Source organism: Anastrepha ludens, chromosome X (genome assembly GCF_028408465.1).
Source record: "Anastrepha ludens isolate Willacy chromosome X, idAnaLude1.1, whole genome shotgun sequence".
NCBI lineage: Eukaryota > Metazoa > Arthropoda > Insecta > Diptera > Tephritidae > Anastrepha > Anastrepha ludens.
This window is the reverse complement of record NC_071503.1, coordinates 90,077,009-90,100,191: the sequence shown is the minus strand read 5'-3', so window position 1 is coordinate 90,100,191 and position 23,183 is coordinate 90,077,009. Positions and strand designations below refer to the sequence as shown.

At 38.2% G+C, this 23,183-nt stretch overlaps 1 protein-coding gene across 1 annotated transcript; it reads right to left on the bottom strand.

The window, feature by feature from the left end:
- Positions 1-21,387: 21,387 nt before the first annotated feature.
- Positions 21,388-22,272, bottom strand: LOC128870338 (uncharacterized). The gene has a single exon (XM_054112950.1). The coding sequence runs from the start codon at positions 22,270-22,272 to the stop codon at positions 21,388-21,390; it is 885 nt and encodes a 294-aa protein (XP_053968925.1).
- Between the last annotated feature and the right edge of the window lie 911 nt (positions 22,273-23,183).

Genomic DNA, 23,183 nt, shown 5'->3' with positions numbered 1-23,183 from the left:
TTTTCCAACGCATCTTGATTCATTTTCCCGGTGAAAATAAATTTGAGGGAGCTGTGCTCAATGAAAAGTTCCTCGCATAACTTTTGCATCGCTAAAATCGTTATGCGGAAACCTTCGATGCACTTAACGCGTGCGTTTCCCGGCAACTTTAATGACCGCAAAAAATCTTGATGTTTATTTAATCTATGAATTTTTTTGGTGTCACCACGCCTAATCGGACATTTTGAAGGATTTTTCGACTGGAATCTTTTTGCATCCAATTCATCAAAGAGATCATTCATTTTTTTAACGAACATCTGTGTGGGCTTAGCGCATTTAATCACATAGTCGTCACTGCCTAATAAATTTTGGGCCAAGGCCATGTCGATACCAGAGGCTACCGAATTGCTCAGGACCTGAGTCGCGCGTGAAACGCTCATTTTTTCCATAAAACTGGGATATATATGGGCCTCCGTTAGTTTCGGACAAATTTTAAAATGGGGATTCATTTGATCTATATCAAACAATTTTTTGATCACCTTGAAGCTTGTCACTCCATCTGGTGTTAAGATGTCATATTTCATTAACGTATTTCGGACGGACTTTATCAAGTGACAGTAATCGAACATGCAAAAAATGTTTGTGTCTTCGTGCAGGAGAAAGGGGCGATTCTCAGAAATCCCTAAAGTGTTAAAAATAGCAATGTTGGTGGGCCCTTGATCGCAAACTATACCTTTCAAATTTAACCCCATTTTTTTCAGTTGTGCGATATTTTTTTTCAAAATGGACATCAATGTCCCCGTAGGTATACCACCACTGGAGATATAATACGAAAACACGTATTTCCATTTGGAGCACAATCCCTTAACCATAAAAAATAAACATCTATTCCCAATTTTGTTTTCGCGTTGACCTTCCCCATGGTCTACAAACCCATCGATAACATCTCTAGCTTTATTATAGCTCAAGTCCGACCTGATGATAATTTCATCGAATAATAGAACGCTTATGCGTTCGGTGTCGGACATATTTGAAACAATTTTTTCTAAATTATTGCAGACATTGGCATCGAACCCCGGAACAACATATTTGATGGGGCGCCAACGCGAAAGGGATGATTTATGGGGCAAAGCAAAACCTAGATCGTCACGCATAAACGTATATGCTTTGGAGGACATATAATTAATGTTTTGGGCCAATGTCTTTTCCTCCTCGCTATAACGATTTTTTTGGCCACTGACGATCATTCTTGCGAAAGTTACAGCATCACTGCTTGAAGTTTCTTCCGCAAGAACTGCACGACTACACAAATATTTATATTTTTGCAGTAGCTTCTCATTCTCTGCTTCTAACTCTTGAATTCTTTTTTTTAATTTTATTTCATTGCTCCGATAATAACGAGCAGCCTGAGCAAATCGTTCGCTACTGCTTGTGATTTCTAAGTCCTCACAGATGTTTTTGTTTTTGGGTGCCTGCCTTGTTTCCTCTAGCATGGAATATTTTGCGAATTCTTCTAACGTAAGATCGTTTCCTACACCTACTGTACGATTTACGTACACTTTAGTAACGGGCGGGCAAACCCAATCAGAGCCAGTACTAGGTGAGCGACTTCTAGTAACTAGCTCTAATCTTAAAGATGGAACAGCCCCATCTAAAACTTTATAACGAGTTACTTGCTCTGGACTAAAGTGACGCTTACAAACATATAGCCTGTCAGTATCGGCTGGTTGCACGTTGCAAGCCAGGGCCCAACTATTTCTAGCCTCTCCGCGTCGAGGAAAGGCGTATAACGCATGACCCTTTTCCACTACGCATCCTACAACGCAACAGCTTCGTTGCTTCTTCGGCATTGTACAGCTGTACGTAGGGTCATCGTCATGCCCTATTAAAAAAATGTATTTTATAATATAATAATTTATAAACATTCAATAATTTAAAAACATATAATAATTCATAAACATATAATAATTCATCAAACTACATATAACGCATCACTACGAAACGACTACACGAAATGACGTAAAAATTTTCCGATTGGTTGTTTTGATTTTATTCAACGAGGCATAGCAACGGATGCCGTGTATTGTAATATTATGGTTATTAATAAAAAATTATTTTCTATGAAATTATATACATATCCTAAATCCCTCAAAACTACTCGCTCGGTAATTTTATCACACTTGGTAATTCCCATTTATATTTATTTATATATACATATATATATATTTATATATGCACATACATATATCAAATGAATTAGCATAATATATGCACATAAATATGTATATGTAACATCATTTACATTCAAAAATTAATTTCAATTTCTTAACTTACTCTACTTTCCTCCCTCAAAACTCTAATGTTACCAGTTAGCAAGCCTCACCCTCAATAAAACCTATCCACCCTAATATTGTATGAAATGTATGCAATACATATGCAGGTATGTGTGTTTGCTATTCTTGTAGGTTCGCTTCAGCGAAATATAAAAACACACATACCTACTTATGTATTGCACAAAAACTTACCTAAACGAAGGGTGGGGATGGCACCCTTTCTTAAACATTTTCCCCCCACAAAATATGGCTCAAATATAAAAATATGGCGAAATATAAAAACACACATATGTACCTACTTATGTATTGCACAAAAACTTACCTAAACGAAGGGTGGGGATGGCACCCTTTCTTAAACATTTTCCACCCACAACATATGGCTCAAAATGCTTAACGCACACATATGAGTTGTGGGGTGGAAGATGCACCGCCGTCGGGATTTTTAAGTTGTCCCTCCATTTTGCCACTTCCTCAGGATCTTTTGGGAACGAAAAAAGGCGTTTTTCGTCCCGCGAACAACCGCGTACGCGACACAATCTATCACTCATTTTTTTTTTAGTTTTAAATTTTTTGATGTTACGCACGGCGCTTTGAAAAAAACGCTAAATTTCTACCGCACTTTAATCACTCGAATACACGCACGGCGCTTTGAAAAAAACGCTAAATTTTTAACGCACTTTAACACTTGAAAACCGATTTTAACGCCCGAATTAAAGTCCGCCCGTTGGAATTTGCAAGTCGCCTTTGCAATTTCGCAAAACTTGAATCCCGTTACCTTTTTGCGATTGACATTTATTATTCTGGCGCAATTGTCCAAATTCCAAAGGGCGAAATAAATCACAAAAAAAAAGCACCTGTAATGTCAAATACATTACGCCCCTCACACAAACTTTTCTAATAATATCTTACATTGCTAATTGCTGTTAATAATACTCACTTGCTGCTAAATTTACATAATTCAGCCCCTTCCTGTTAATTTTTGTTGAAAAATCTGTCAGTGGTGAAATTGTCTTCGCGAGACGAGTACCCCTCGAAAATGAACACTTTCCAGTCATTAAGACTTCTCTATTCATTAACGTTCTCTGCACAGTATACACGAGGCAGCGTTCTTTTTACGCGTGTGGTTGTTATTGTAAACGGTTGCATGGAGCGTACATTTTACTCACATATGTACAAGTTAACGCAGCAGTATTTATGCCTAAATTTTCATTCCATTACATACATTTCAATGGAATGCAAACATACATACATATACATATATTCATACAGCAGTGGCTGCACGCCTGCATTCGCATAGAATAGAAACATACAAATTAGCAGGCACAGCTGTAGCTGACCGCCTGCAATAATTAATCGTAACACAATGCTGCTGTGACTAACTTAACACTTTGCTTAAATACTTCATCTTTACACCCACACTTCGGGATAACCGAAGCAAAACCATTAGCTCAACGAACCTGAACAGGTCGTCGCTAAAAAAGTACTTAAGCAAGGCCGTTTTCTTAGAAGATTACCCAAGGTTATCAGTAATAGTGCATAGTGAAAGTAAGTGTTAAAACTAACAAGAAAGTGTTTTATTTGGTAAAGTGTTCAAGTGAAGCAGTTTAAAGACACCAACCAAAGAGATAAAAAAAGTGCGTCAGAAATATTTAAGAGAAGAGATTGTTTTCACATTTTCCAACGATATTTTCACGAAAAATTTACAAAATATATATTAATTTTGCAAATGATTGATAACAAGTGAAACAGTGAATAAATGGTGTGAAAAATACACACAACAGAAATCGGCAAAAATAGTTAATATTTTAGAAGTTTTTACTTAAGATATTTAAGAAAAGAGATTGTTTTCACACTTTCCGTAGATATTTTCAAGAAAAATTTCAAAAATATATATTATTTTTTCTGATCATTTCCCATTTCTGTTCTGTGTAATTTTCATTTCAACGCGTGCTCACAGTTCAATTATATTTTTAAAAGATGGCGCTAACAGTATGTTAATTAGAATTCCAGTTTAAAAACAAGAAAAGTAGCAATCAAGAGCTCAGAGTGACAAAGAAGACCACTTTGATTCGGTAAAAGAAATGCCAAGAGGTAGAAGACATGCTAACATCGGACGTAATACACGTCTCAATAGAAATGTGCAAAGTCACAGACAAAATGAAAGTGAGGAAAATCATGCTGATAGATTAAGTCAACAAAGAGATCGTACTAGGTCACGTTCCCAAAATCGGCCAATAAATATCAATTCTGTACATTTGAATGGTGCAGCATTTCAATATAATTCACAACTTCTTTATTCATCTCACAAATACATTGTCATTGGAAGTATGGATAAAATTTGCGGATTTTGTCAAGCATTGAAATTCAAAACTGAAACACCAGGCATGTGTTGCGCTGCAGGAAAAGTTCGTTTACCAGACATACAATATCCGCCCGAACCATTAGCTACATTATTATCGGGAACATCACCCGATTCCAAACATTTTCTTGAAAAAATTTCCACATACAATTCATGTTTTCAAATGACATCTTTTGGTGCTGGAAAAATTATAACCGATAACTTCATGTCAACGTTCAAGGTAATACATAAACTTCAACGTTCAACAACATTCGCTGACACATCTAATGAATCATTAGATTTTATGGACACAAATTATGGTTTTTTTCAGATTCAAGGGCAAGCATATCACTTAATAGGTTCATTACTACCACTACCCGATCAAGAGTCAAAATTTTTGCAAATTTATTTCATTAATGACAACGATGACGAACTTGAAGCACGGTGTGCATTTTCCAGAAATATAAACAGAGTCATTATGAGAGAGTTACAAGATTTATTACACACACACAATGTTTTGGTGCAAAGTTTTAAAACAACAATCGAAAGATTGTCATCTGATAATCATAAAATTAAAATTGATGCAAATAAAACGCCTGCCGGCGAACATCGTGGAAGATACAATCAACCAACTTCAAGCAACGAGGTTGCAATTGTTATATCTAGAGATGAATTTCAACCAAGAGATATTGTTTTGCAAAGAAGAAATGATACACTGCAACGTGTTAATGAAACGCATCGAAAATATGATGCATTACAATATCCTCTTATGTTCTGTCGTGGTGAAGATGGTTATTCGATTGATATAAAACAAATAAATCCAGCAAATGGTCAAGAAACAAATAAAACTGTAAGCGCAATGAATTATTATGCATACAGAATCATGATAAGAGAAAATCAAGAGAATCACATTTTAAAATGTCGTAAATTATTTCATCAGTATATTGTTGACATGTATGCGAAAATAGAAACAGAACGATTGAATTACATTAGATTCAACCAAAGAAAATTACGCTGTGACGAATACATACATTTACGAGATGCAATTAACAACGATACCAACGTTAATAACATTGGTCAAATGGTAATATTACCTTCATCATATACAGGCAGTCCAAGGCGTATGCATGAATACGCCCAAGATGCAATGTGTTATGTCAGAAATTATGGTAGACCCGACTTATTCATAACTTTCACATGCAATCCGAAATGGGATGATATTAAGAATCATTTATATACTGGGCAATCAGCTACTGATAGTCATGACATTACTGCAAGAGTGTTTAGACGAATGCTACAGTCTCTAATAGATTTCATTGTAAAACATAAAGTTTACGGAGATGTTCAATGTTTCATGTATTCTGAGGAATGGCAAAAAAGAGGCTTGCCTCATGCGCATATTTTGATTTGGTTAAAACAAAAACTAACCACAGATAAAATTGATCATAACCGTATGTGCTGAAATTCCAGATATAAATGAAGATCCAGAATTACATACTACGTTAAATCAAAATTCTCCATGTATGGTTGATGGTAAATGTTCAAAAAACTACCCAAGGCAATTAATTGCTGAAACAATGACTGGAAATGATGGATATCCATTGTACCGTAGAAGATCACCAGAATATAATGGAAAAACAGTCACTGTGAAAATAAATAATCAAGATGTGGAGATCGATAACCGTTGAATAGTTCCGTATTCCAAATTATTATCGAAAACATTTAACGCACATATAAATGTTGAATATTGTAACTCCGTAAAATCCATCAAATACATATGCAAATATATCAATAAAGGAAGTGACATGGCAGTATTTGGAGATGTAAATCGAAATAATGAAATTACTAATTACCAAATGGGAAGATACATTAGTAGCAACGAAGCAGTTTGGAGAATATTATCATTTCCGATTCATGATCGCCATCCAGCTGTTGTCGGTCCATTTAGAAAATGAACAAAGTGTTTATTTCACTGAAAATGCTGCTCAACAAATGGCCGAACGACCAACAGCAACAACACTAACTGCATTTTTCAACTTATGTGAAACAGATTCATTTGCTAGAACATAGCTTTATTCAAATTTTCCTAAATATTATACTTGGAATGCATCATCAAGGTCCTGGGTACGAGGGCAACGAGGAATACCTGTAGATGGATATCCAGGTGTTCATTTGGGTGATGCAATCGGACGTGGAATGTTTTTATTTACGTTTACTCTTAGTTGATATTCCCGGCCCAAGATCATTCGAAAGTTTGAAACGAGTTAATCGTCATCTTTGTTGTACTTATCAGCAAGCATGCAAAGAATTGAATTTTCTTGAAAATGATAATCAGTGGGATGCAACTCTTATGGTTGCATGTGCAACAAGTTCTCCACACCAAATAAGAACACTATTTGCCATCATTATTGCTACATGTTTCCCAGCAAACCCAAAAGAATTGTGGAGTACTTACCAAGAATACATGACAGAAGATATCCTACATCAAGTACGTCGCATTACTGCAAATCCAAATTTGAATTATACAGATGAATTATAGGTATAATGAGGCATTAATTAATATCGAAGACTTTTGCCTGATGACTACAAATAAAACTCTGAGTGAGTTAGGTATGATCGTACCAAATCGCCCGATGCATGATGCATACAATGCAGAATTAAGACGTGAAAAAGAATATGATCGAAATGATCTGGACACATTTGTAACAACAAACCTACCAAAATTAAACACAGAACAAAGGCAGGCATATGACACAATTATAGACAATGTTGCAAATGAAAGAGGAGGAATATTCTTCTTAGATGCACCAGGTGGGACTGGAAAAACGTTTTTGTTGTCGTTAATTTTGGCCACCATTCGATTACAGAATAATATTGCATTGGCTTTGGCATCATCTGGAATAGCGGCAACTTTATTGGACGGCGGTCGCACTGCACATTCTGCATTAAAGTTACCATTAAATATACAGGTAAATGAAGAACCAACTTGCAACATTTCTAAAAATTCTGGAATGGGAAAGGTTTTACAAACATGTAAAATTATTGTATGAGATGAATGTACGATGGCTCATAAAAAATCACTGGAAGCCTTAAATAGAACACTAAAAGATTTTCGAAATAACACAAACATATTTGGTGGTGCACTAATTCTATTGGCCGGTGATTTTCGACAAACTTTGCCTGTTATTCCCAAATCAACAGCAGCTGATGAATTGAGAGCGTGCCTTAAATCTTCTAATCTGTGGAGATATGTTCAAAAACTCACATAAACTACTAATGTTCGTGTACAGTTACAGAATGATCCAACAGCTGCTGAATTTTCCGAACATTTGTTGCAAATTGGAAATGGGCGAAAGCCAATTGATAAGAATACAGGCATGATCACACTTCCAACTAATTTTTGTACCATAACAGAATCAAGAGTACAATTAGTGCAAAATGTATTCCCAAATATTGCACAAAACTATCGAAATGAAGATTGGCTAAGCGAGAGAGCTATATTAGCTGCCAAAAATGTCGATGTCAATGAAATCAATGCCAGTATTTTGACTCAAATTCCAGGTGAAGTTTTCACCTATAAATCAATTGATTCAATCACTAATCCCGACGATGTAGTGAATCATCCAATTGAATTTTTGAATTCACTTAATTTGCCTGGCTTGCCACCACATCGTTTGCAATTGAAAGTTGGCGCAGTGATCATTATGTTGCGAAATATCAATCAGCCGAAACTATGCAATGGGACAAGATTAGCAGGACAATGAACAATGTAATTGAAGCAACAATTTTGATAGGCAAATTTAAAGGTGAAGATGTTTTGATTCCGCGCATTCCAATGATTTCAACAGATTTGCCTTTTGATTTTAAGCGACTTCAATTTCCCATTCACCTTGTTTTTGCTATTACAATCAATAAGTCTCAAGGTCAAACACTTCTATTATATGGAACTGACCTAACTTATCCATGCTTTGGACATGGGCAACTGTATGTAGGATGTTCTCGAGTAGGGAAACCATCGTTACTTTATATTTATACACCGCATGAAAATAAAACCAAAAATTTTGTGTATCAGAAGGCTTTAGAATAAGTTGTTAGCTTACAATCATTAGAGTAAGTCACTAAGAATAAGTCACAAAATAATCACAATTTTTGACTTTCCTCTTGCTAATTTTTGTAGGATTTTTATATAAAATATTTTATAGTTATTTTATTTACATACGTTTATATATATGGCGCAAAATATTAGAGAATTTTATACCTACCATACATTACCACGGCACTAGCAACAACGCCTTCGTCTGTTTGGTGTAATAAGATAGATAACATAGAAAATATATAATAATACTAGCAAACCCGCCCCGCTTCGCTGGGCACACTAAAATAGAATAGAAATTAATTATCACTACATTGATAACTTTAAAAAAATAATTTTTTCCCGGAGCAACTCCGCCTTTATTTCACAACTGTAAATTATAAACTGAACTTTACAAAATTTCTTAAAGCTAATTTAACCTATGCATTCCCTCATTCACCTGTTATGCCGCGTGACCATATTCGCGGAAATTCGCTTGTTGCCGTTCACACGGTTTATTGCAGACATAGCGTCAGCGAAAAGATCCAGCAACTGAGGTGGATCAACTTTCAGCGGAGACGCGTGTAGTGTATGAACTTTTAACATAAGTAGCGTTAACTCCTCCCTTCTTAAAAACGATTGTCCTCGATCGTCTTATTAGAAATAGGGTAGGTCATGTAGTCGAAGATTTGAATAACTAACGACGTTTCCTAGTTGGTTATTATTTGTGTTAATTGATGCATCTGGGAGATTCGGTAAGGTGCTGGTCCTTAGGTCGACTAATTTGAATGGTTCCGTTGGTACTTCTTGGATGATTATTTTTGATGTGGGTTTTATCCAGAATTTGAAGGTTATTATTATTGCTGTGAAGATTATTGCTAGTCCTAGCATTGCGCTCTTATTTATTGTCGAATCTGTTCTTAGCAGATTTATCTTTTTCGTGTTGTTAATATGTAGTTCGTTGAGGGCTTCTAATGATAAAATGTTGATGCGTTCCCTTTCTAGCGGTGTTTGCTGTATGATCGCTGGTTCTGCTGTCAACGTAGACATTTCGATATTGGTGAAAGTTTCGTTATTGATGCTCAATGATGTGTTGTGAAACTTGATTAGATAAGTACCAGAATTAGTTCGCTGCTCTTTTGCCGTTTTTAGTGTTCCATTGAAGTCGTTTAGTAAGATTATCCCAGGCTGTATTTCCTCGATTGTTGGTACGTGTTGATTATTACTTATTGTGCAAAATGATTTTCTACTATTTAATATTTGAGGGATGCAGGTGCTGTTACTAATATTAATTATGTTATTTCTCTCACAAATTTTTATTTCATTGTATTTCATACATTTATTCTTAATTCCATATATTTCATTTTTGCTTTTTAGTATTTCTTCGAAATCAAGTTTAGTAATTTCTTTATTTCTCTTAACTGGTCTTATTATAATATTCTTATAAGTAATTTTGTTTGTTAGTGGTATTTTTACCAAATATAAAATTCTTGACTCCTTAGTTATTACGTTAACTTTTGCATATTCTAATGCTTCTTCAACTGATGCAAATGGCATTCTTTCTTCTTTTAATTTCATGATAGCTACCTCAATTTCTTTTTTATTCAACAATATTGTATTCATAATTCCAATTTTAGCCCATTGAATGGCGTACTTAATGTTTGCTAATTCTTCTTTAATAATTCTTATTTTACTTTCCAGATTCAGAGTTATTTCACTTATTACATAATTGTCTTTTCTTATCGAATTTAGTAGTTGATTTCCTAATGTTGTTAAGTTGTTAATTCTTTCATTGAAAACTTCATTAATTATTACTTGATCATTATTATTTTCCTTTAGTTTGTTTAGATCATTATTCAAAATATCAAAATCTTCGCGGTCAGGAGTACCAGCAATGTACTTCCATGCCGTACCTAATGCATTAATAGCTCTCTTATTTCTAAATTCCATTTTTGGTTTTATGTTCGAAAGTATTACTAAGGATATGTCTATCTGAGACTTAAGGATGGGGTAGAAAAGGTTGTTAGCGGGAATATTCTTGTTAAGGTAGATTAGTACGTCTTTTAAAAAATTGTCGTATTGGTCCAGGTCAATATGGTGTACTATCTTGAATGTCCCTTCTTGTATTTTAGCTTGTCCGTCATTGATCGTTATTAAATGATTTTTAGAGTAGTCTAGTATTTCCATTTCTGTTAAGCTAGTGGTCGTCATGATTAGTTTGGTTAGTATTAGTAGGATGTCCTTGTTGTCTGTCATATTGTTTCTATAGAAATCAGAAAATTGTTAGTTTTTGTTATAAGGATTATAATTATAACTATTTTGTTTTATGTAAATTTTTATTATTGCCTAATTAGTCCTTTATGAATTGTTCTGCCTGATTGAGTGATAACTGTACTATTTTTGTTTTCTTTTACCGTTTCCTCTTTGTATCTACATGAAAGTTTGTTTCCTATTCTTTTGTTGGTTTTTACAAATATAATATCTCCTGGGTTATAGTCTTTAAAAACTTGTCTATTTTTATTGTGATAGTTAAGATCCTTTACTTGTTTTGCTTTCAATCTATTAATATTTTCATTTCTATCTTTTTGTAATTCCAAAGGATTTGTTGATACTCTTCTTCCGAAGAATAACTCGATTGGTTTTTGGTTGGTAGTGGAATGAATTGTGTAGTTGTATTTGTACATGGATTTTTCTAATAAGTCTTGAAATGAGGTATGGATTTTCTCGGCTTTTATGCATCTCATGATTTCTCCTATAGTTGAATGGAATCTTTCTATTTTTCCATTGACAGTACTAGTGTAAGGGGGTGCTCTGAAAACTGCTATATTAAATTGATCTTCTATCAAATGAGTTATTGGGTGTGATCCCAAAGATTTTTCGTTATCAATGACTATTTTTTCGGGGATTCCGTAGTTTAAAAGGATTTCTCTCAAGGGTTGTATTATATCTTGGGTTGCTCTAGAATTGACTATTTTTGCTTGGGCATACTTTGAGAATTTATCTATGGCTGTTAGTATTACTTTTTTATGAGTATGGTAAATGTCGAGGTGAACTCTTTGTCTCCTGGATATTGAGGAATAGGAGTTGATTGTAATAGTGGTTTTGTAGGATGTCGTTCGTATTTCTGTTCCTTGCATATTTTACACTGTTTAACGATTCTATCGATTTTCGCTTGCATTTGTGGGAAGTAAAAGTTTCTTAGAATTTGTGCTTTATTTTCGCGACCATTTCTGTGAGCGCGTTTGTGTTCTTTAATTATTTCATTATTCTGTTCTGTTTCATTAGGTAAATCTTTCACTATGTTCCTTGCGAATCTTACTCTGCAGTTGCGAAAATAAATTGGGTAAATCTCTTGGATTTTTCCTAAGGTGTTCTCGTCAGTATGAAGGCCATTAATAACTGATGGGTTTAGATATCTTTTCAGAAGATTTATTAAGTTTTGTTGGTTGAATTCGGTTTCAGTAATGATATGCCTATGATAAGTTGGAAATATAATTTGAAATTGATAAGATGACGTTTCTTCTATTTTAAGAAAAATTTGATTCTTGAACACATTTATTGGATCTTGGGCTATTGGTATCAAATGATGCGAAGAACTAATGTCGCTGTGGATAGTTTCGCTTAGTGAATTATTGTCATTTTCAGAATTTGTTAGATGGTTGATTTGGGGTAGTCTGGATAGGGCATCTGCTACGACGTTTGCCTTTCCTGGTTTGTAGTATATTATAATTCATAATTATACTCTTCAAGGATGGTCTTCCATCGCTTCATTTTATTGTTATTATTCTTATTGCTGAGGGCGTAAGTTAAAGGCTGATGGTCCGTAAAGATTTGCACTTTTCGTGACCCGTAGAGATAATTACGTAAATTGTTTAGTGACCAGATGATGGCTAACATCTCTTTCTCGTTGGTAGCGTAGTGCTCTTCTGTTTCGCTTAATGTACGAGACATGAAAACGATGGGCCTGTCATTTTGAGATAGGACTGCTCCTATTGCATAGTTAGATGCATCTGTGGTTAGTTGGAAAGGTTTTGTAAAATCGGGATAGTTTAGTATTATATCTTCTGTAGTCAAAGAAAGTTTGATTTTGTCGAATGCAATTAAGGCTTCTTCATTTAATGTGATTTCAATATTTTTGGATCGATTTTTGGACACACGTCCATCCTCCCCTCTTAAAAGGGCTGTCAGGGGTTTCGCAAGCTTCGCATAATCCCTGATGAAGCGGCGATAAAACCCAGACAGACCTAAAAATGATCTTAAGTCTTTCAAGGTTTTGGGGGCTGGAAAATTTATTATTGACTCTACTTTTTTGGGGTTTCTTTTGAGACCGTTTTCCGAAATAATAAAACCTAAAAATTCTACTTCTGTCTTTAAGAATTCACATTTGTCAAGCTGAATTTTTAAATTTGCTTGTTTCAAGGTATCAAAAATTGTTTTAATATCATTAAAATGGGTTTCTTGGTCTTTACTGAATATCACAACGTCATCGACGTAAACATAACATCGTTTCCCTATGTGATCCCTTAAAATGTCGTCAAGAGCTCTTTGGAAAATAGAAGGAGCATTCTTGAGACCGAAAGGCAAGCGGGTGAATTCATATTTCCCATTATTCACCGAAAAAGCTGTCTTCTCTATATCTGATTCTTTTAAAGGAATCTGATGGAAGCCGCTCTTAAGATCGAGTACTGAAAAGAATTTATTCTTCCCAAGTTCTGAAAGTACTCCATTTATTTCGGGTATTGGATATTTATCTGCTATTGTTACTGAGTTTAGTTTCCTATAGTCTATCACCATTCGGTATTTTTTCTCTCCTGACGCATCTAATTTTTTTCGTACTACCCATACAGGCGAGTTATATGGAGACCTAGATGGTCGAATAATACCGTCGCGGAGATATTCCTCAATTTGTTTTTCGACATGGTTTTTGAGACACATCGGATAGGGATAGTTTTTTGTATATACTGGGGTTCCTGATGTTGTTTTGATTTCACCTTTTACATTGGTTGTAAACGTCAGTTTTTCGTCTGGATCGCTAAATAGAGATTTGTAGTTTTCTGTTAATTTTCTCAACATTGAGTTTTGGATTGGGGTCAAATGCTCTGACCGTATATTGATTGAATTCACATCTTGTGAAATCTGTTGCTTTAGTTTTATTCTTAAACAGTTTTTAATAGTCATATAATTGTCTTTGGTGTGTTTTACTGCGTCTAGTTCCTTTAATGAGTCGTTCCCTATTATAGCATGGAATGATTTTAACGTTGGTAGAATGAAGAATTTTATATTGGATTCCTTTAATCCGAAGATGTTTGCAAAAGTATGGAGTGTGACATCAATATGTCCTCCTACGGAATTAGCTTTAAAGGGAGTTTCGTTTTTAATTGGTTTTTTTGCTAGTCGGGGTTGCACATAGTTCTTATTAGAACCTGTGCCTATCAGAATTTTTATGACCTCACCATCGCCTGTCTTGCTCTCTATGTAGGGCAATGAAGAGGCATTCATTATAAAAAATGAATATCTGTTAGGTCCATATTTTTAAATTGGTTGTTGAAATCTGAAGGAAAGTCGTCTTGTGTTATGTTATAGTTTCTAATCGAGTCAAGGTATTCAGGTAATGTTGGTTCGGATTCAGGACTAAAGTCCTCATACTGTTCCGTTTCTATGTTGAAGTTGCGTTGACGTTTTTCCTGCGTTTGTGGTTGTGTTATTGGTGGTCTTTTTCCTTGAAATGCCTGGTTTGGTGGTGGCCGATTCATGTAGTTGACTCTCTTTGTCTGCATGGTCTGGTCGATGTCCATTGGTGTAGGTTTTTGCTGTGGTTTCGGTCCGAAAGGTCGCGGTGGTGCAAATTGTGGATTGTAATTATTGTTATCGGTTTGATTAAAATAGGGTGGCTTTTGAAAGCTATAATTTCTGAAAGCATTTGTTATAGGCTGTGGCATGTGGGCCAATTGAGGGTAGAATACGGTAGGTTTCTGAAATGGCTGAGGAGTAAACTTGCGTTGTGGTACCGGTGGTGGTTGATTTTGGAATCTTTTTGTAAAATTTTGATTGTTGCATGCATGATTGGTGCGAAAACTTTGGTTCTCCAGCTTGAGACATAAGTGGAGCGCTTGTGGCAGGTCCACTGGTTCTCTCATAGCTAGTAAGCGTGGTAGATCTCCTCTGAGACCACGTACAAATGTATCCAGGGCTTTGTCCCTGTAGGTTTGAGTTAAAAGATTTGTTGCGTCATTAGATAGTTCCATACACCCTATTTTGTTTAGGATGAGGGACACATTTTTATATACCATCTGATAATAATCTTGTACAGTGTGGTGTCCTTGCACAAGAGTCGTCATTTGGTACTCTAGAGTAGGAATATCGCGTTTGTCCGCTTAATGAAGTGTGAGACACTTCGAGATAGATTTCCAATTTAGTGGAGTGTTATAGGACTCCAGTACGGCGTCAGCTTCGCCGATAATTTTGTTTCTGATAATACTGAGGATCCCATAATATTTTGGTGTACCTATTGACTGTTCGTAAATTTTAAGTATACGCTCTACTGATTTCCTCCATGAGTTAAATTCTTCTTGTTTTCCTGAGAATTCTCTAATTGATCTTACTATATCCGGTATTTTATCGAGTTCGCCTAAATTGTTACGGTGTTCCGGATTTATTATTTGATCTGTTCCTACTAAGTCACTGTTCGTATTCCTTATCGCGTTATTCACAATGTTCGTAATTAATTCACTCAGTCCTGGTATGTTGATAGCATTGTTAGGATTAGGAGGGATTGGTGCATTAAGGATAGGAGGTCTAATTAAATTATTTGGGTTACTCATTTTGCTTTATAATGTAGTTAATATGTAAACTTGAAAAATGTCTTTTATTTTATCTGTTATTTTATTTAGCAAAAGCACTTCTTAAAATTTATTTCCTTCCTTAATTTCTTGTATAATCAAAAATTTCCTTTTAAATCTTTTATTTGCTTTTCATTATTTTCTTTAGATTTTAAAACTTTTCCTTACTGGTTTTAAAATTAGAAGGAATTTTTTCCTTTTTTTTTTGTTTTTTTTTCAAATTTTTCTTCACTAATATTTTTCACTTTATCTTCCACAATTTCTGGTTTTCTTATTTCTAAGTTAATTTTAAATAGTTACCGCCGTTGCCTACACAAAGTCTGTAGGGGGTCCTTTTTGCCTATTTCAGCTACTGGGGGTCTATCAGTACTCCTTCTCGCGAGGTTGTCTGCGAACTGGTCTACAGACGTGGTTGTAACTTGTCCTTTTACAGGAGTTCTTCGTGGTGTTCAGGGCTTCGGGTTGTCCTTGTGCGGCGGGCTTCTTTAGGCCGACTTAAGCACTGGTGACGACGGGATTTTTACTTTTTATGCTGCGGGCTACTTTAGGCCGACTTAGGCATCGGTGAATACTCGATTTTATTTTGCGTGTGGCGGGCTAATTAGGCCGACATAAACACTGTTATTAACTTTTGACCAAAATCACAAAAAAAAAAACCCGTTATCCTTTTGCCCTTACCACGTTGGGCGCCAATTAATTATCACTACATTAATAACTTTAAAAAAATAATTTTTTCCCGGAGCAACTCCGCCTTTATTTCCCAACTGTAAATTATAAACTGAACTTTACAAAATTTCTTAAAGCTAATTTAACCTATGCATTCCCTCATTCACCTGTTATGCCGCGTGACCATATTCGCGGAAATTCGCTTGTTGCCGTTCACACGGTTTATTGCAGACATAGCGTCAGCGAAAAGATCGAGCAACTGAGGTGGATCAACTTTCAGCGGAAACGCGTGTAGTGGACTTTTAACATAAGTAGCGTTAACTTAGATATGGTTTAGAACAGAAAAGATATGGTTTTCATATTATTTCTTTCTTTATTCAAGCGCTTTGGCATAAACAATATTTTTTGTTTTTCTATTTGGTTTTGAGTAAATATTTAATGTTGTTGGCTTCCCAACACGTGAACAGCCAACGTATAGTTTCTAGAGTTTGCCCTTGTGATTTATTGATAGTTATTGCAAATGCTAAACGAATCATTGGAATTCTTGGTATTAGAACGTCTTCATTCTTGAATTGGCCAATTTAAATAGTTGCTTGGATAACATTACTCATCAGTCGTTTGACTACTTCATTTTGTTCTTGACGTTCTTCTAATGTCGCGTTATTCCGGGCATTTCTCATGCGCCTATTATTATTTGTCGAACGACCAATATGATTACGTGATTGTCTTGACATTTGTACTGTAATAAACATGATTGTAATCATTGTGGTTAGCTGACATTAGAACTGTGTCGTCTGCAAATATAGCTATCATTGATCCTCGAGTAGTTGGCGTTGGTATATCTGCTGTGTATACTAAGTATAGTATGGGGCCCAATACGCTTCCTTGAGGTACTCCAGCAGACGCCGTCAAGATAACAGAGCACTCATCGTCATATTTTATGAAGAAGTGTCTATCAGTCATGTAGCTTTTGAGGATATTAAATATGTTAAGTGGTAAAATGGTTTTTAGCTTATATAGAAGTCCTTTGTGCCATACTCTGTCAAAAGCTTTCGCGATGTCCAAATACACGGCAATGCAATATTTCTTCTTATCGAAGTCGTCAGTAATTTTGTTTACTACTCTGTGAATCTGTTGCGCAGTTGAATGTTGTTTTCGGAAACCGAACTGGTGTGAGGGGATAGGTTAGGTTAGGTTAGCCTGGTTGGCAGTAAGCCACGCATAGACCTTTTGGTCCCTAGCGATGCCAAATGGAGACCGACCTCTATGAATACCTAAAGTAGACATCATGTAGGATGTCAGCGCTTTTGGCGAATCTAAGTTGGGCTGGGAGCTCCGCTTTTGAGACGTCTTCCAGACCCTCAAACAGTGGGGCTCCCAGGCATCTTAGTCGTGTTTTTGATAATGCCGGACAAACGCACAGAAGGTGTTCTAAAGTCTCCTCAACATCCTCTCTGCATTTTCTGCATTTGTCCGTGTTAGCAATCCCTATCTTGTACGCATGTGCAGCCAATAGATTGTGACCTGTTAGCATACCTATGATAGTTCTGCATTCCTTTCGCGAGAGCGTAAGTACGAATTGAGTAAGTTTTTTGTCGTTAGTTCTACACATGAGTTTTGCTGTTTTGCATGTGGTCAGGTTAGTCCACCTAGCTTTAACTTGCCTTTTCATGTGGTCGTCCATTTCATTGTATATTGTGTTTAGCGGTCTCGGTATGTCGTTCTCTTGTTCAAATGGTAGTCTCACTGCACTTTTTGCTATCTCATCTACTATTTCGTTCCCTATAATGCCTTTGTGTCCAGGTACCCAGTAGATATGCAGCCTACTGTTTCCGGCTAGCCTTTCTATGGCCTCCCTGCTCCGTCGAACATTTTTGGACTTAATACAATATGAACTTATTGCTCTTATTGCTGCTTGACTATCCACGTATATATTAATTTTTGAGTTCTTTCTTGTTCTAGTGTAGGCTAGCTCCGCGGCCTTCCCCACAGCAAAAACTTCCGCTTGGAAAATACTGCTGTGGTCTGGCAGCTTGATAGACTGCCTTATTCCTAGTTTTGAGCAGTAGATACCCGCTCCCACTCCGTCTGGAGTTTTCGAGCCGTCTGTATAGATGTGAAAGGTCCCTCCTCTTCAACTGTGGTGCGGAACCTTCTTTCCCAATTAAAGTACGGAGTCATGTAGTCTGTGCCACCTGAGCTCCACTTTCCTATTGAGCTGTGACCGAAGGTTCTGCAGATGAATACCCCCGCAGCCATTAGCCTCCTCGCGGATTTCGCTGCCAGGTTTTCTGCCATGAGGTCAATAGGTGGCATGCTGAGTATCATTTCCAGCGCCGCCGTTGGAGTGGTCTTCACCAGTCCACCATACTAAGGTTCCGTACAGCAATATCGGTCTGACTACTGCTGCGTAGCACCAATGCATCAGGGAGGGTGATAGACCCCAAGTAACGCCCAGCATTCTTTTACATGCGTACAACGCATTACTGGCCTTTTTCACCCTCTCCTCAACGTTGTGCTTCCACAGCAATTTGCTGTCCAATATTACTCCGAGGTACCTTGCATAATCTTTGAGAATTAGTTCGTTGTTGCCTAGCTTCGGGAGGTTCCACGCCGGAACTTTGTACTTCCTGGTAAAAAGTACCATGTCCGTTTTTCCCGCGTTTATCCCTAGCCCTGCGCGAGATGCCCATTGATGTATCGTTTTGAGAGTTCTGTTCATCACATTACTGATGGTGTCCAGGTACTTTCCCGTAACTACTATAGCTATGTCATCGGCATATGCCACTAGTTTAGGTGCCCCTCTGTCAAGTTTCTTAAGAATTTCATTTGCTACTAGTAGCCATAATAGCGGCGATAGTACCCCACCTTGCGGAGTACCTCTGCGTGCATATTTGGTGACGCTCGCATCGTTCCACTTCGCTCTTATCTTTCTGCTAGCTAATAGCTGCCTTATCCATAGATAAACCGCGGGTTGCACATTAAGTGACTCTATGCTATTTAGAATAGCATCTTTTGTCACGTTGTTAAAGGCCCCTGATATACTATATATATGAAATACTCCTAGAGCATACTCCTTATATTCTAACGCCTTTTCTATGTTTAGTACAAGTGAGTGAAGTGCAGTTTCAGTGGATCTGCCTTTAGCGTAAGCATGCTGCGCCTTGGATAATTCGTCCGGCGCAATTGTGTCTCTAATGTATGTATCTAGAATCTTCTCTAACGTTTTCAGGAGAAATGAAGTCAAACTAATGGGCCTGTATTCTTTTGAGTATAGAGGGTTGTTTTTTCCCGCTTTTGGAATAAACACAACCCTCGCTTCCCTCCACAATTCAGGAACGTAGCTGAACCTCAGGCGTCCCCTGAATATCGTTCTTAACCATGGTACCACAAGGTGGCCTACCTTTTGAAGCATGGCTGGGAAGATTCCATCCAGTCCTGGCGATTTATATGGGTCGAAACTTTGTATAGCCCATTCTATTTTGTTGGTTGTAATTACGTTCGTCGGGATTTCGTGCACAATATCTCCTCTAGGTTCGAGATCTGCAATGTCCGCACACCCTGGAAAATGACTAGGTCTTCTAGAGAGTCCTCACAACTGTCAGCCCACTCCCCGTTAGTTTTTCGTATTGTTCTTGGCATAGACGGATTCTTGGATAGCAGTTTCCTGAGTCTAGCCACATCGTTAGTGTCTTCCATACTGCTACAGAAGTCTTTCCAAGATTCTCTATTGGCTTTACGTATCTCTTTCTTGTATACTTTTAGTAGATCCTTATACTCTTTCCAACAGAACTCATCGTCAACAACTTTGGCTAACCTATAGAATTCATGTACTCTACGTCTTTGTGCTCCTAATTCCCTGTTCCACCAGGGAGGCTTCACCTTGCGTTTATTACGTGTTGGAGGGCAGGATCTTTTAAAGGCTTTGACAAGAGTTGTTGCAAACAATTCAACCCCTTTCTCGAGTGCGACGTGTGACTTGTATTTCCGGGGTATCATTGGTGTTTTTGATAGTATATCCCTATACAAGTCCCACTTCGTATTCTTAGGATTTCTAAAGAATGTAAGCTTGTTTTTTGAGCGGAATATAACCTGAAAGCTTATGTATCTGTGATCAGAGAATGAGGGCCTACTCAACACTTCCCATTCCTGAACCATAACATGCCTGCTTGTGTAGAGTGTTAAATCGAGTACATTCTTCGAGGTTGGTCCCACATATGTTGGTTCTTCACCTCTATTAGCTATTTCTAGGCTACTCTGAAGAATATAAGTAAATAGTGACTCACCTCGGTCGTTTATATCTGCACTTCCCCAGACCGTGTGATGTGCGTTTGCGTCCGTTCCTACCACCAGAGCATGCTTCTTTCTGGCAGCTGTTTCTACCAGCTTCCGAAGTTCCGTCTGTGGTGCTTCTTCATCATGTGGCATATAGCAGGACCCAAAGAGTAGCGTCTCATCCTTGCAGCCCTCCAGCGCTACCACTGTCAGGTCGTCTGAAGAGAGATTATTATCAATATAACAACATATACTTTTTTTGACCATTATCACTGTTCTTACCTTATTTTTTACAATCGGGATGTATGTGTTGTATATTAGTTGTGTGACTTTAGACCGGAGACTATGTTGCCCGATGCTATCCATGGTTCCTGGACTAGAGCCACATCGTAGCCGACTCGCTCTATGTTGAGCAGGAGCTCGGCTGAGGCGTTCTTACTTTTGTGGAGGTTTACTTGAAGGACTTTCAGCATCTGGCCTCAGTACCTTCTCGGGGTTGGATACTACCTCCAAGTCACCCTTCTTCACTTCCTATATATTGCGGGAGGCTTCCAGGATCTCTTCTATACCGAGATCCTTTTCCACCTCCCCCGCAGCGAGCGTGTTGTGGTTGTCGTCTGTCGGGTTGCGCTTTTTGAGGCGAAGGTGCACGCTACCAACTCCCCAAGCCATCCTCCCGTATCGCGCGTAAAGCAGGTCCTCTGCCGGCTTGTTGATTTGGATGATGTAGTCCTGGCCACCATCAGCAGTTGCTGGTTTTGCCACACTCAACACTTTCCAATCGTCTGTCGGCACGTCCGTGTTTTGTCGTTGTAGTAGTCGCAGCGCATGTTCCGGTTTTACCACTCGCGGAATGAAAATCTTTGCCTTCGGTATTGAGGGAATTCAGCTGCGATCAACAATTTCCAGTGATGCCCCCTCCCACAGGCCGTGAAGCGTTTTTACCGCTTCCTTTAGCCATGTGAGCGTGGGGTCATCCTTGCATTTTATGATTTTGACGCCGCTGAACCACCCTGCTCCGTCGAATGCTGGCATGGGTGCGTCCGGCTCTGCGTCCATTTTTGTAAACATGGCTTCCAGTAGCTTCATTTCCACTACCTTCCACCGTTCCTGTGACATTCGCCCCAGCTGGTCGCTACGGTCAGTGAGTGCCACTATGAGGTGTCTCTTGGCAATTTCACTGGCCGCTGCCGCTGCTTTCGACGTCGTGGGTCTTTCGTCACCGTTTTTCGGTTTAGCCGTCTCGTGCCTGTGCTTCTGCTTTTTTGATGGCCCTGAGGCTTCACTATCCGCAAAACGCAGCCTCTTGATGGTTAGCTCTTCTTCGATTTTGTTCGCATATTTCGGATTGGAAGCCGCGAACATTGGCTTTGTTGCGTAGAAGGCCCGGCCATTTTTGATCTCCTCTCTGGCCCAAGCCAACCGTTCCTCCTCTTGCTTCGTCAGGTTGGACTTGCTGCCAAATCGGTCACAAACTTTGACCGCGGCCTTGTATCGGGCTTTGGCCTTCAGCTTCTCTTTATCAGGCTTGATCCTTGGTCTGATCTTGCTATCCAAGGCAGCACCATTGGATTCAGCCGGAGATCGCAGAAGAGCCTCTTCCTCAGCTGTGTTAATGCTCCCGACGCTTTCGTGGTCCGAGTCTTCGTCTACAAGGGCACCTCCGCGCTGAAGAGCGTTATGTGTGTGTTTGGCAGTAGAATTACGACCACTGTAGCCTGCTCCCGCTACAATGGAAGTTTTGTTGCTTAAATTTTTGCTTGTATTCATCTTTTTGGTACGACCACCTGCTCGACGAGGCGAGCGCAGTGGTCTATTTTTATAATGGGGAATTCAACACGGTCCACCTCGGCAGCGCCCCATGCCGTGGCAAGGCCACAGTTACTTCCTAAGGCGGCCCGGTGTTAGGAAGGCGCCGTTGAAATACAGCCGGTCTGGTGAACCCCCTGGCTGCAAACCATCCAATGGGCACGGTGTCGCATAACACCCTGGATTAGGGGGTGGGCTAGGAGAGGAAATAACGGGATGTAGGGGGGTTTGGGGATGACAAAGGGATCTTCGTCGGTACGGTGATCTTCGCATGGTGATTGGGTGGCCACCAAATACGCCGTAAAGCGAGTGGATGGCTAGCCAATCCCCATGTGGAGCTTCCCTCTTAGTTCGTGTTGGGTTGGCCCCCATGCTATGGGGGTCAGACCACCACTTAAGCCTCATCCCCGCGTCAAGGAGACCAACATGATGAGGGGATAGCGTCTTTTGTTTTAGAATCGGGTCAATTCTGTCAAGCAGTATTTTTTCAAACAATTTAGAGAGGATGGGCAACAAGCTAATTGGTCTGTACGAGCTAGCAACAGTAGCGTTCTTGTTTGGCTTGGGGATCGCTATAACTTGTGCAACTTTCCATGCTTTTGGGAAGTATTGTAACCTAATTATGGCAATTAATGGCAATTCTAGTAAGTGGCGGTATAGTCCGTTAGCATTCCAGATAGCGATTATTAATTTATTGTTTATCAAGTTTAGTTACTAGCAAGGTTATGATATTCATCATGTTGGTCATTTGAGCAACTATATTAGTTGTTTCATCATTTGTTTCAATTCTTGTAAGTCGTCTTGTTGTTGCGTCGGGTAAGTGTTAGTTGTGGGAGAATGCTATTTATGGCTCGTTGATGAAGGCATATTTT

Bases quoted from the DNA above. Each gene is read 5' to 3' on its own strand.
- LOC128870338 (XM_054112950.1), bottom strand. From the start codon at position 22,272: ATGAATACAAGCAAAAATTTAAGCAACAAAACTTCCATTGTAGCGGGA.